The 14,123-nt window shown below is 38.1% G+C and overlaps 1 protein-coding gene across 3 annotated transcripts in view; it reads right to left on the minus strand.

Annotated features, from left to right (window-relative positions):
- The window catches only part of EML4 (EMAP like 4), a 145,810-nt gene that overhangs the window by 108,004 nt on the left and 23,683 nt on the right, over positions 1-14,123 (minus strand). The window contains exon 1 of one of the 3 annotated variants that reach the window (XM_023922773.2): positions 3,331-3,569. The exons of the other annotated variants lie outside the window; for them this stretch is intronic. Within the exon in view, the coding sequence (XP_023778541.1) occupies positions 3,331-3,355 (25 nt within the window). The 5' untranslated portion in view covers positions 3,356-3,569. Of the gene's footprint in view, positions 1-3,330; positions 3,570-14,123 lie in introns of those variants that run through there. 3 annotated transcript variants of the gene reach the window in all.

Here is a 14,123-nt window from a genome sequence, read left to right on the forward strand (position 1 = left end):
GCTAAGTGCGAGCCAATGACTTCAAGTGACATTTACTTTGGCAACCTCACACAAATCAAGATCACCCACTTTGCCTTCAAAAAGGGATTTTGGATCAACCACATTAATGGGACACTGTTCAATCCAAGTACACCAGTTCACACAAATCTGGTTTTCAATAGAAAAAGTCACAGACTAAAACCATTTTAATTCTCCTTGGAAGAAAATAAGCTTTTTGTACAAGTTGGCAGTGTCACTTGCCTTTTCTTCAGTTAAGAGAACAAAGTCGATGTAGGAGAGGTAGAACTCACCATGCAAGAAATACCGTGAGAGCACAGAACAAACTGTGTTTAGCCAAGATCTGTAATTGCATGGACACAAGCACCTTTTTTAACCAAAGCACAATGAAGTGGGCAAATTGCAAACAAAAGGCGAGGGCGTCTGAAGGCTGTTCAGAGAAGACACAATAAAACTGAACTAAGAAGCTCTCCATTACCTCAGCCCAGAGATAAAACAGGGGAAGGCTGTATACAGAGTGTACAGAAAACTGCTGCTAAAGAGGAAAAACAACAAACAGCACAATTGCCCAGGAGAGCAGAGCAGCTTGGGCCAGCGAGGCAGCATCCTGCCTTTCCATTACCCCCATGAACCAGAGCCCAACCAGCTCCAGCTCACACCACGCTGGCTCTCTCAAATCCTCCTGCCTTCCAAGCCCAAAATGCTTTGGGCTGCACGTCTCCATTCCTGAGGAGCTGTTCCACAACCCATGACAACTGAATCTCAGGACTAGAAACATTTCAGAGGCAGTTGGGTAAAATCTTCTTGTCCTCTCCTTTTTAAAAATCGGCCCTAATCATGACTTACACACAGTAAAGTTTGGTAATCTTCATGCAAATGTATTTGGGTGTTAATTCCTGGGGCAGGTAATAGAGATGGATGTTCTTGCTGTAACTAGAGAATTTTCCTTGAGCTAATTGAAAACAGGCATATTTTGAGAAATGCATTCTACTGCCAACAGTCTAGCAGGGAGGCAATGCAAGAATGATTTATGAGCTGTGAATATCATGTAAATCTGTCTTCAAGTAAAAGGTTCATCTCTGCATAAAATAACTTTAGGTACTCAATTATCAACACTCTTAAATTTACCTGTTTTCTAACAAAGCAATAAAAATCCCAGTGCACATCCCAGCCCTTTCTCAGAGGTCATCACATACCAAATGAAAGGGTATCATTTCTATCTAAATGCAGCCGGAAAACCAGGCCTCAATTAAAACATTCTTAAATTAGATTTTTTCATGATTTTTTCCAAGTCTTTTACCATCCCATTTTCACACTACTTTAGCATTCACCACTTACTTAGTTACTTTGGAAGCTGAAAGACCTTTTTTCATCTACAACAGCTGTTGTATACCTCTTGCCTTCTCCAGCAAGCTTTTTAAAATTCATTTCAATTTGAAGCCTACATAATACAGAGACAAGAAAAAAATTTGTTCTAGGAAACTCTCAGTAAAAGTCAAATATTTGAACAACTATCCCCAATTCTTGATGGAACTACGTTCATCAGCTTCTTCTGAGGCACACACAGTTTTCTTTTGTTTATCATTAAGGAGAAACTGCTCTTGATCATCTGGATCTCTCAGGTATCTTATATTATGTCTATCATAACTTTACTTCAAGTAAAGATGAAGCTATTCTTTCTGCAAATACCCACTCTCCTATCCAGACCACACTGAACACAGATGATGTTTATTTGTATTGCAGCAGGAAAATCTGCATATATCAATGCCTGAAAATGCATTCAATGAGGAAATGTAATTTTTTTCCCCTAATGAAAAACCACACTAAATACTTCAGCAGCCATATTAGAATTTTTCTTTAAAAAAAAAAACAAAACAAGTTTTTCTGTATTTGGTGACCGCTGCATTGGTTGGAAAGTGCTGCCCATGAAAAAAAACTGGGCTTGCAAGTTGATTTTCCTAGCCTGTGCCTAGTGGAAAGTAGTTTAGTCTCTCAAGGTACAGAATATGCATGAATCCTTCCCCAGCACCTCTGAGAGACTTAGCAAAGGAGTGGTGCTGATTAGCTCTGGAAGTCCTGTCAGAAGGCAGGCACAGGAGAGCAAGAAACACAACAGTATTAGCAAGTCAGAAGGGAAGAAAAAAAAGTCTGTTTTTGTAAATGACAAGTTTTGCATGCCCCTTTTAACTCATAAGCAGTGGGACGTGATGATGAATGCAGTATTGTACTCAGCATGGTAGAAGATTACAAACTGCTTTCAGTGAGGGTCTTTGGGAGTTGTCCCATAATTTGGCAGTAAATCAGGCGGGACAAAGATGAGGCATGGCTGAATGAAGCAACAAACAGTCTAGAGAGGCCCCACACACCACTACTATCATTTATTCACAAGTCATTTGTAAAATGACTGCTTCATTTACTTCTGCTGTAAACAAAGATTTGACCCCTGGCATTGCATCTGACTGGGGAGCAGTATTAACAAAGCTCTGAATGCTCTCCAAGACCATGATCCTTGATTTCAGCCCTCTACACTCAAAAAACTTTCAAACATGATGCTTAAAGCACTTTGGAGCCTGACAAACATTAGAATTTGCATCCAAGGGTGAAATTCCAGAAATCTCAGTACGAAACTTTGGTATTTGATAATTAAGGGCCGCGTGTATGCACGCGCATAAATATGGATGGCTCCAGGCAGAAATGGACAGATCTGCTTGAAATGCTGATCCTTCAGGCTTTAATTTCAAAATTCTGCTGGTTTTTTTTTTTCCCCTAAAGCAGTTAAAACAGCTAATTTGTAATTAAATGCTTGCTTGCAGTTTGATAATGGTGAGAAGTTGCACTCACCAGAGACTCGGTCCTGAGCAGAGGTCAGTATACACCGCCAGTACAGCACAGGGACCAACTTGGCACATTAACGCACTGCAAAACTGTAATTGCTGTCCTAAACCTATTAATTTTGAAGGGATTCTTACAAATCCATAATTACAGAAAGGCAAATCCTCATCATAAAGCAGTGAAAACCATATTCACACAGTCCTAGAGGGAGCACTTTCAGCAGCTTGGCTCATTAGAAATGTATTCTTGCATTAAACACCAATATCAAAGACAAATGTTAATGCAATACCTCAGAGCCACGCTGAAAACAGCATTACAGTGGTGAAGAAGTACCTATTTAATTGGATTCACTATCCCTTCACAATGGAAGGCAACTGGAGCTCAGTGATTGCGTTCTGCATTACTTTTCAGGTATCAAGCATAGCGTTGTAAAATGCTATTCTCCAAAACCCACACCATTTATACCATTCAACACTTGAGAATACTGTGCGTCAACCTTACCACAATGATCAGGAAGAGAATCCATTTATTCTGCTACCATCCAGTTGCCTCAGCACAGAGGGGCTGGAAACCTCAATAGTACTTGCTGCTGCTTTTCCTTCTAACTTGGCATTTCTTTAGCACAGCTTCAGTGCAAAAGGAAGAAAGCAAATCACCTCAGAAGTTTTGCTGGAAAAGGAATATGGCCATGAACAAAGGTTAAAACCGAAAACTTGAAACTGCTTAGCAGAGGTGTGGCTGCTGAAACCTGACATAGTTGCGTCACCAAGATTTTACTTTGGCAAACACAGCTTCCTGAATTCAAACAAATCACAGACAGAACTATCTTTTGTTCCAGCAATAAGCAATTATTGCACAGACATGCTTTCAAGGTCACTTGCGGGAAGAGTAAACTACACCAGGATGTGTCAGTCATAAGTAATGCTTTAAAAAAGTTAGCACCAAGCAATGCATGTTTAAAGCCTTCCACACTTAGCAGGAGACCAAGTGCTTACTTCCTTCCAACTGACCACAAATAAACAAGAACAAAAATACCCTTACAAAAAGCAATTAATATTTCATAGGTTCATATTCTTCTCTGTTACATATAATGCTTAATTTTCATTGCAACCAAAATTAGTTTTTATTGCTTTGGCAAAATAAAATTAAATGTCTTGTTTTAAAGACTTTGGTAGAAGAAGATGTTGCCTTCAAAACGATTTTAAGAAGAGAAAAATGTTAAACAGGGACTTGGTTTTCTTAAGAACTCTATTGCAAAAGAAATATTTTTGTATTTGTTAACATAAATCTATATAAGCTATATTAATATTCTTAAAAATACAACAGCATTTTAATTACAAGTATTGTTGTATTTAAGTTAATAAAAACATTTACCTTAAAAAAATGTAACATCAAAGGTTTCAACCATTCCCAACAATGTCACTTTTTCTTTTCAGGAGGGCAATAAATGGATTCCAATTAATAAATGGATTACCATTGACAAAAATAGGCAAAAAGAAAAAAAAACCAAAACAAAACACAAAGAAAAACCAGTTTTAAAAACGGACATGGCATGCAACCCTTCTTTAGCATGATAAAACAACTTCATTGAGAATGAGAAGGAAGATCATCCCACATTTGTCTGGTACAGAAGTTTTACACCCGTTTTGAAATAGGCTGCTGATGCCTGAAGTTAGCTAAAAGACACTGGACTAGACAGACAACAGCATGTTCTCACACTGAAGATCACCAGGTGTGAGGAAACTATTAGTATGGGCTTTACCACATTATGCTTAAAAACAGCACCTCCTTTTAATTCACTTACCCTTGCATCCTTCAGCTACAACAAGCTGAATATTATCAACCGAACACTAAGTGAAAATGAAGAAAATTATGTGATTCCTGGGGGCATTTCACCTTCAACCAATGTATGAGTTGTCATGTCTAATGATAGATGTAATTGTATTTCAGAGTGTACACCATACATCAGCTCTACTGTGCTTCAGACTATACACCAATTACTCAAACATTGCAAGAGCATTCTTTGTAAGACACTGTTCACCCGTGATTACTGTATTTAAAAATCCTTTCAAAGCACCTAACATGGGAAAAGCATTATTGAATATTGCACTGAGTGCACCAAGCAGAAGAAAACATCTTGAACTGTTAGATTTACTGCCTTCAGTGAACACATTCTCTCTCAATACACACACACTAACAATGATTAACTCCCGTAATTCAGCACAAACGGTAATAAAAGACAGATTTCTTCCCCCAAGCAGGAAAGTCCAAGTTAAAGCACCTTCCTTTCGCAAGCCTCAAACATTTATTGAGATAACACTGACAAGGGGCCTCGTCTTGCCCCAAGTACTTTACATCCATAACATACAGACTTTGAAGTGTGGGGTTTCTACTTGAACACATCTGCAGAAGCCATTCACACATCAAGGATTTACACATGCCCCTCTAGGTAAAAAAACTATCCAAAAAAATCCACTATAAATGCAATAGGCATATAAACTGCTTTGCACATTTTCTTGGTAACACACAGTGAACGAGAGAAGAATACTTGTGAAGTGCATTATAAAGTTTAAAGCCCCTCTGAAAAGTATTTCATTGCATTTGATGCTTACTAATAAGATTTAACCTGAGCATCAAAAACTTTTAAAAAAGGTTAATTTCATAAGCATGAATTATGGAGCCCCCTGTGCCACAGGAGGGAGTCATGACCACCAGCCACCATCTGCACTAGATCAGCCGGAAATCTCAAGGAGTGACAAGGAGATCCAACATGCCCAACCCGATTCCAACTGACTTGCATTTCTCTTAATAAAAAAAGAAACAAAACAACAGTTGTATTTGACAGCTTCAGGACTGACTCTCTTACACCAGACTGTCTAAGCCCTCAGATTTTTCTTTGCATATTTGAGATGGAAATTCCCGTGTTATGGGGCAGATCTCAGCTCCTCTGAAGTATTTTCCCTAGTGACAGCAGTGGCTGCAAAGCAGGTAGAATTTGGCAGGCGAAGACATTGTGGCTCCTACAGCCACCAGTGCATGGAAGCACTTGAACTGCTAAGGGAGTTCAATTTCCAGACAGAGCAATTCCTTTTTAATTCTATTTATATCCAGAGATAACAGCCCACATCATCTCCATTGATGCTACAGCCTCATAGCAGCTTCTTAAACACTGGAGAGAATATACTCCTATGTTCATAAACATGTCCTAACGACTTTCCCAAGCATGAGTCAAACAAGATAAAAACCAGAGCATTTGATTTGGGAGTTTTGTTTGTCTGTTTGTTGCAAGGGGGAAGGTTGATTGTTTTTACTGTTTCTTTCATAAAAGAGAAGTAAACAAATGTTCATTCCATCACCCCTGACATACACTGAAGTCAGAAGCTGCTCATGTGGTAGGGCTGTACTTCAGAAGAACATTCAATCTGGTGAGAGTACTGGTGAATTTATCCTACAGCATGTATCAGAAAAGGGGAAAGCATTTGCTTTTCCATTTATGTTGCTAACACATTCAGACATACTTTATTATGGAGAGGGGTGAGGGGGAAGAACCAGAAAAACTAAAAACCACACCTCTGAAATTGGCCAATGTCCAAAACCATGATAATTTTACACTTTGCTAAAAACAAAATGTTGTTTACTGTAATACTTCTTACTTGCCACTCATACAAATGTCTAAATCATTTGACTTCTCAGAAGATTTCTCAGCTTCAGTGGCCTCTGAAAGAGATGTTATTCAATGTAAACACAGATTCTATGAGAACAAGGATAAGGAAAAAAGAGTGGGTGGGAAGTATTTCCTTTTCCTTGGATTTAGTTTTGCTGAGTGTTCATTGTTCACAGGAGATGTTCTACCTTTCCATTGTCTCATATGCTTTCCCCACCCCACCCCCCCTTTTTTTTTTTGATACCTTGGAGACAAGCACTAAGATAAAGCATTCTAATTTCCTCCACGTACTTAAAATTTGGCTTCCCAGTTCTGGATTTAGAATCTACATCAAGGTCCTCTTTAATCTGTAAACTCATGTTTGTCCTGTTCCCTTGCTTCATAAACTAAGACAGTAATTAAGCCTCAGTAAATCCTCATAGCCCAACATGCTGTCCTTGTCTCATTGCTCACTCATGCTGCTTCATTAGGTTACTCTGTATTATCTCCAACTTGTCTAGTTTTAGCCAAATATTTAAGTTTCCTTCCTTTTTGTCCTTCCACCATGCTCACATTGACAGCAAAATGCACATTTGGAACAGAACAATCTCATCATCCCTGACTTCTCCCAGAATTCTTTGGCATATCCAACTGGTCACAACAGTTCGCTGTGTTTCAAGGCACCAGCTTGAGTATTGCTTTATTCAACATCCTAAAGTGTGACAGTATTTCTCACTGACAAAAAAAAACCAAACACCACACCACCAAACAAACAAAACAAGACGCCTCCATAGAATTACTTATCTTCAGCCCCAGGGGTTTATTTTAGTTTTTTTTTCTTTTAACTATCTATTGGAGAAGGAACTATTTCACTTCCTATTTTTGTGAAGTGACACATTACAAAGTAGACCATCTGCTTCATAGACTTCTCACCCTTCTGATTTCCTTCCCATACATTTGCCTGATGCATTTTATGGCTTTCTGTATTGGTTTCCTCAGGCTTGAATTCCCCTTTTCTGAAGGGCCTCTGTTGACTCAACCTTGGTGTACTTCTCTCTCTTCCTGCTTCCCTTTTGTCTTTTTTTTTTTTACACCCTCCAGACATAGGTATCCTTTCTGAAACCGGATGTTACTTAAACTTTTATGACCTAAATTTAATTATTCAAAGTTCTTTGCTTCCCAAGTCAAACTGTTGATGGCCCACTTCTGTCTGGAGGGGTAGGCAGACAGGAATTATGCTCCTTCTTCCTCCACAAATTCACTGGACTTGTTTGGGCAGGGCAGAGTTATCAGCTCAGGGTGATCACTTCAGCAGTACTCTTTTAGCTTTTATTTGGGAAAATATCTGGAAAAACCTCTCACATGTAAAAACCACAAACATCATGGCTTAGTTCCCTCTACCACAAAGGTTTTAAAAACATTTTTGTCTCAGAGGTAATCTGCTTTTACTTTAAATAAGGGACAGAAGATGGAAGAGCAAGACCTACTTAATTTTTTCCTCATCACAGCTGGCATGTGTAAGTTTAGGTAATTACAGTCAATGTAGCAGAACTTGGCCAACCCTAATCAGCTGCCTCTGTATTACTGCAGACAAAGGACAGGCATTCAAAACTGCAGGAACCTGTTAAAGCAGGTTGTGCACTATAGCTCATCTTTCCAGTTAAGTACATACTGCTGAAATTCCCTAAATACCTTTCAATGCAGGATTACATGAAACAGTTCTTATACTGGCAAAATCTAGTGCTCCTTCATACTCATGTGGTAAGAAACACAGAGTAGCAGAACACAAAAAAGAAAGTGTCATACCAAATTAAGAGTTCTAAAATTCTATGGCTAACCAGAATTAAGTATGAGAAAATGTCACATCCATAAACAAAAACAAATGAACCCAAACAAAAACAAAAATAACCCCAAACTCTACAATATTCAGCTCTAATTATAGAGTCTGATAGTCTGTGTTTCAGTTTCAGTAACTAATTAAGGCTGAGAACATTCATTTTGTATATAAATATTATTTATTTTTAAAAGACCCTGCACTGTACACTAAAAAATTGAGTTAAAGATAACAGGCTTGTGATTAAGCCTCTTGTAATATAATTTGATGTAAAATTCAAACCACAAAACAAAAATTAAATTAATATTAATCATCATTTGATTAACTGTCGGCTAGTACAGATCATGAAAATATCAAAAGTCAATTAGATGCAGTATCATTTCTAATCTGCACATTTATACATGGACTTGGTTTTAATACAGTTTAACAGAGTACTAATGGTAATTTCAGGCTCCTGTGTATGGCAGTATCTGGACACTTTTAATTATTTAGAGACAAAAACTTATTTTGCAATTAATTGAGTCTATTCTGTGAACTACACTCAAGCTGAAATTTTGACTCAAGTAAGGAAAATAATTACCACCAAATACCTGCAATCCATTGTCTCAATTCAGTTTGCTAGACATGCCAGACTTTTACAAATGCTCAGACAGAAATGTCAGCTCTCTGTGCAGGTTTTGAAAGCATACACACATCTTCCTTAAAACAAACAAAAACCCCCAAAAATAAACAAATTAAAAAACACCACACCAAAAAATCAACCTTATTCAAAATTAGTTTCTTTTTAACATTTTAGTGAATGAAAACTACCTGCTTCATGGCTGCCTATTCCCTGATTCCAAGGCAGAATAAACTACCTGGGTAAAACTGTAACTGTGCCTCTTCAGTAGTATTAGAATCATACTCTAAAACATTTCAATCAGCTGCTTCTTTTTTTTTTTTCTTCCAAGTTAAATTTAATCCTTTTTATTCAAGCACACATATTCTACAGTTCAGTACCTTCCCAAAGTAACATACAGTACAACCTGGCACTGCTATCAGCTGATGCTTTTAAAAGTAATTCTACTCTGCAACTCGTGTTTGCAGTGTATTTCCAACAACTGGGTCACTCAATTCAGAATTCAGATATTTGTACACATTTCTAAATCCACATCATCCCAAGAAATACCAGAGGAAGACACAGCAGAAAGTACTGGACAGACAAGAGGACACTGGCACTTCATAGATATGGTTTAGAGCTAGCTGCCACCTGTCTTAGAGGAAATGAGAGATGCACTGGAATGAGCAGTGATGTTTCACCAACCTTGGGGATAAATGCCTCTAAGGAAATACATGCATAGAAAGAAGCCCAAGCAAACTTGTCATAACTTAACAGATATGAATGACATTTTCCTTGCTTTCTCTTCTTAATGATGTCATTACTTTTAATTTATACACACAGTGTAAAAAAAAATCCCACAGTGAGAAACAGAGCAGAAAATAAATAGAAGTCTCAAACACTGAAGCTGAAAGCTCATTTACAAAAGTTATACTTTCATCTCACATCTCCAAAATAGGCTTTAAACACTTAGGTCAATAGCTACTTAGCCTACTGGAACAACCATACTGATCTCTCTTGAAGTATTAACTATATGGAGGAAACACAAAAAACCCACCAAAGCAGAGAAAAAAATATTATTCTACAACTAAAGTGAAAGACAAAAGAGGAATGCAAAGTTATTTCTAAGCATCTCCGTGCTAGAAATACACCTCTGTTGTACAAGATATGACATACATTACTGCAGTAGCTTAGCCAACTTATGAGCACATACAAGCAGTAATGCATAACTGGTACCTGGGATGCATTTATTGCTGATTCTCCAAGAGTTGCAATTGAGAGATAGTCTCTAGTATACAGAATTAAAGAGACTTATGATTTCAGATTCCTGTTAGAGTAAGTTAAAACAAAGAATATCTCAGTGAGTCTTTCCATGAAACAGGCTCATTCTGCTCCAATGCCAGTATAAAAAACATTAGAAGCTGTTATCTCAGCACTGATTCAAACATCAACAAGTGCAAGCACCCACTCAATCTGGCAAAATTATAATAAAAGCTTTTTTACAAGGTCTCTCCTCCCTAAAGAGCAAACTTCAGTGTCACGGTGATCTCTTCCCCACCCTGTACCAAATTCCTTAACTTTTTTTTTATCCTGCCCAGTTTACAGGTATCAAGACTGCATAATTTCAAAAATAACCAATAAAATAAGCTTTAACTTTCCAAAATATCTATATGTGATTTCACTTGTAAAAAAACCCAAATAAACAAAAAAAAGGCATCAACGCACACACATTAAAGAAAAAAAGTTTCACACGACACATTCATTCTCCAATTCCCCTCCCTGGGAAACAAAACCAAAGAAAGTAGATGGACACATAAACAATCTTTCCAGAAAGCAATTAATTAGACCAGCACTCATGCTAAATCAATCAGAGTACAATATTTTAGTTAAAGCTAATGCTACCTCTTCTCTTCCATGCAAACAATCCAAATTCCTCCTAAATTTAGACCAATGCATAAAAATTGATGAGTTATTTTACAAGCTGAATGGGTTATAAGCTGAATGGTATTATTTCTGTGTCCATACATGGCAGGGTGTGTGTGTGTGTGTCTCAAAGAAGTTAAACTTGTCAATAGTCTTTAGGCAAACAGCTGAAGGACATGTTCTTGCACAATACATTATTTTAAGCTCGCTGAAAACTGATGCAATATGCAAAATGCACATCTTCCTTTCTTATTTTTAGCACAGGGATCCAGCTGCTGCCCCACACTACACCAAGGGAATAATAAAATAATCTAGTAAGGAATAATTCTGCATGCTTACTAGACAGGATAATTACACTGCCTGTACAGTACATGCTAATTGTACTTGGCTACAGACAATTAAACAAATACACTCAGAGGCTCCGCACCTGACTTTCGAGTCACATACAGTGAAATCCATATTTTATAAATCTTTAACTGGAAGTAAAAATGGTAAGGTTTATCGCAGCTGTCACAGCTTCATGCAACTGAATCAATTAACAATAGAAACCCTTAAGACAATACAGATAAGGGAAGCTTGCAATTACTCATGAAACCTAACTGGAACAGACTGCAACACAATTCCCCAGCTCCTGGAGCAAGTGCCCGCATGACCTCACCAAATCCCGCCAACAAAGAGGAAAAAGCTGCTAGTCCCTGCCAGGAGCTTGTTTAAAGTACCTGCCTGCACCTAGGGAAATAAAAAAAATGCAGCAGCCAAGCCACAGAAGCAGAGGGATGGAGTAGAGCAAGAGAGGATAGTGGAGAAAATGCCAGTACATCACAGAAGGACATTTCCAGCTCTTCATTTCTGATGGTACAAAATATTACTTGCAGTCTGAACTTTATTTATAGGCAGTCACACATAGAGCTGTTCTCAAACTTAAGTCTGTACTTTATATCTGCAAGGGGAAAAAAACACTAAAGAAAGGAGTGGGAACTTCTTCTGTATTTCTGTTTTGCTTTGTGGTAGAGGTGACTGCAGTGTCAGTTGGATGAATCTTGGGAGCTGAAGTTGAATTGCTTTGTCTCCGCTCAACTCCACTAATTCCATTTCACAAACTCACAGACCAGGATCACATTTTCATCACAAGTTTTTTGTGCTTATTGCTAACAGCAAAAAAGGCAAATTAACTAACAGCTCAATACCAGTGAGTAATGACTACATTACTAGTAATTATTAGAAAGGAAATTATATTCTCCAAAATTAATTTGATTGTTGAATTTCGATCAGACTGACAGACCAAGAATCACCTTTATAACTGCAAATGTAAGGTTGTGCCCAGGGGCAGAGATGAACATCAGAACTGCCTAAAAGTTAGTGGTTTTCCCCAAACTAAAGTTACCGACTTGCGTCAGAAACTCAGAGATTGCACATGATCTTGATTAGGTCACCGCAGAGACCAAGATCTCCAGTGATTGCATACAGTGAAAACAGAACACATGATTCTTCCCTGCAGCACCATAAGGGAAATTCCCAACTGCACATGAGCTTTTCCCTCTCAAAACCCTGCCCCAATTTTCCCCAACACCAAAGTCCTCTCTCACTGAAGCAGCAGTTTAAGGTGAACTTGCAGCCCCTTCCAGCAGATACACCTTGCTGCTCAATCCCATATTCAACCTCTGCAAGGTGAATATCAGGTAACCTGTAGAGAGAGGGGGAAAAAAAAGCTCCCCCAAAAGGCACCAAAAACAAACAAAGGGTGAGTGGGGAAACAAACAAACAAAAATCACCCACTTGCCACTGTCAACAATGAAAAAGAAATTAAAATAATATAAACATCTTCCTTTAGGTTAAACTAGATTGGAAGTTTTTCCCTGTATTTGATAGCAGATTATTTTCGGAAGAGCGACCACTACTCAAGGTATGGTGAATGTAGGTATGAATTCCATTCAAAACTGAAGGTATTCTCTTTATTGTAAGACTCCTGCTGGCATCATCTATACATAGAGCACCTTGAAAAATGGTTCATTATTTTCTGTGCTTCCAGCAAACTCAAGTGTTTAAGAATAAAAGGGCAATGCACCTCCATTTGTATTTATATTCCTTTACATTTGACAAGTAAATGTCTCCAGTATCATGCACAGCTGTATAAATTCATAGCTGGAATTTTTTCAACATTCATTCCAACAATTCTTAGGCTTTTATTTTGCTTACATAATCAACAACAACAACAAAAAAAAAAGCTATTTTTTATATAACCTTCAAAAACATTGTATCAACACTTAGGACAAAAAACAAGCACATGCAAATTTTCAAGAACAATTTTTTGCTCATTTCCAGCACACTAGATCTGATCTCTGCCACCACCACATTATCTTTTGCAAGTGACGTTCTGACCACTGCATTTGCTAATACAAACCACTTACGGCATACTGAAAATGTATGTTCATTCATCAAGGTGCATCACTGAAGATACTTTTCTTTCCAAAGATTTTCTGGAATTTAAGTCATCTACCAAACACTTATCCACTAGCAAAGTCAACATAATTGTATATTTTTTGACAATCAAATCTGCTTGGCTTAATTAAGAGGCAAACAAACATCTTTGGTTGTGCAAACCTTCTCAGGTTCAAAACAAGAATTGGAAAGAACACGTAAGTAATAATGGAGTGAGATTTGCAAAATCATTGCACTAAGGCATGATGTAAGGTTAACCTGACTAATACAGAGCTATGGGTATCTATTTTAAATACAATATACCTGTTTGAACATGTCTGTCAATGTAGCAGATTGTGATAGGTGCTGGGTGCATTTGACAAGGGAAAGGGAATGGAGAGGGAGGTATCAGGTGGGAAGAGCAGAAAAAGAGGTATAAAATCAGTGTAATCACCACAACACAGGACTAATCATACTAATCCCCCCTTTTGACAGTAATGTTGGATTGAATTATTCCTGCCTTAAGCTGCTGTGCAGAACTGGAAGCCCTGTTTCTGCCCACACAGTCATCTCCCCTATTTGTAACTTCATTCCTCACGCTGGCACGGTGGGAAAATTCTCCACAAAGCTCACAGACATCCCTTGTTCCTGAGCTGGAAACACGCTTTCCCACCCCTGTTTTCTCCCTAGCAAGTTCACAGCTCCTTGGTGTTCAGCTGTGACTTCCCAACACTCACTCAAGTTGTCTCACTGCCCTATGAAACAGGACCCCTGCCTCCACCAAACCCTGTCCAGAGCTGCATCTTGAGGCTCAGATGTGCCCAAGTGTTCAGGATGATTGCGCTTATAGTTCCTGGGCTTATCCAAGCCAAACATGA

The sequence above is a fragment of the Cyanistes caeruleus genome, chromosome 2 (genome assembly GCF_971803275.1).
Source record: "Cyanistes caeruleus chromosome 2, bCyaCae1.hap1.1, whole genome shotgun sequence".
Classification (NCBI taxonomy): Eukaryota; Metazoa; Chordata; class Aves; order Passeriformes; family Paridae; genus Cyanistes; species Cyanistes caeruleus.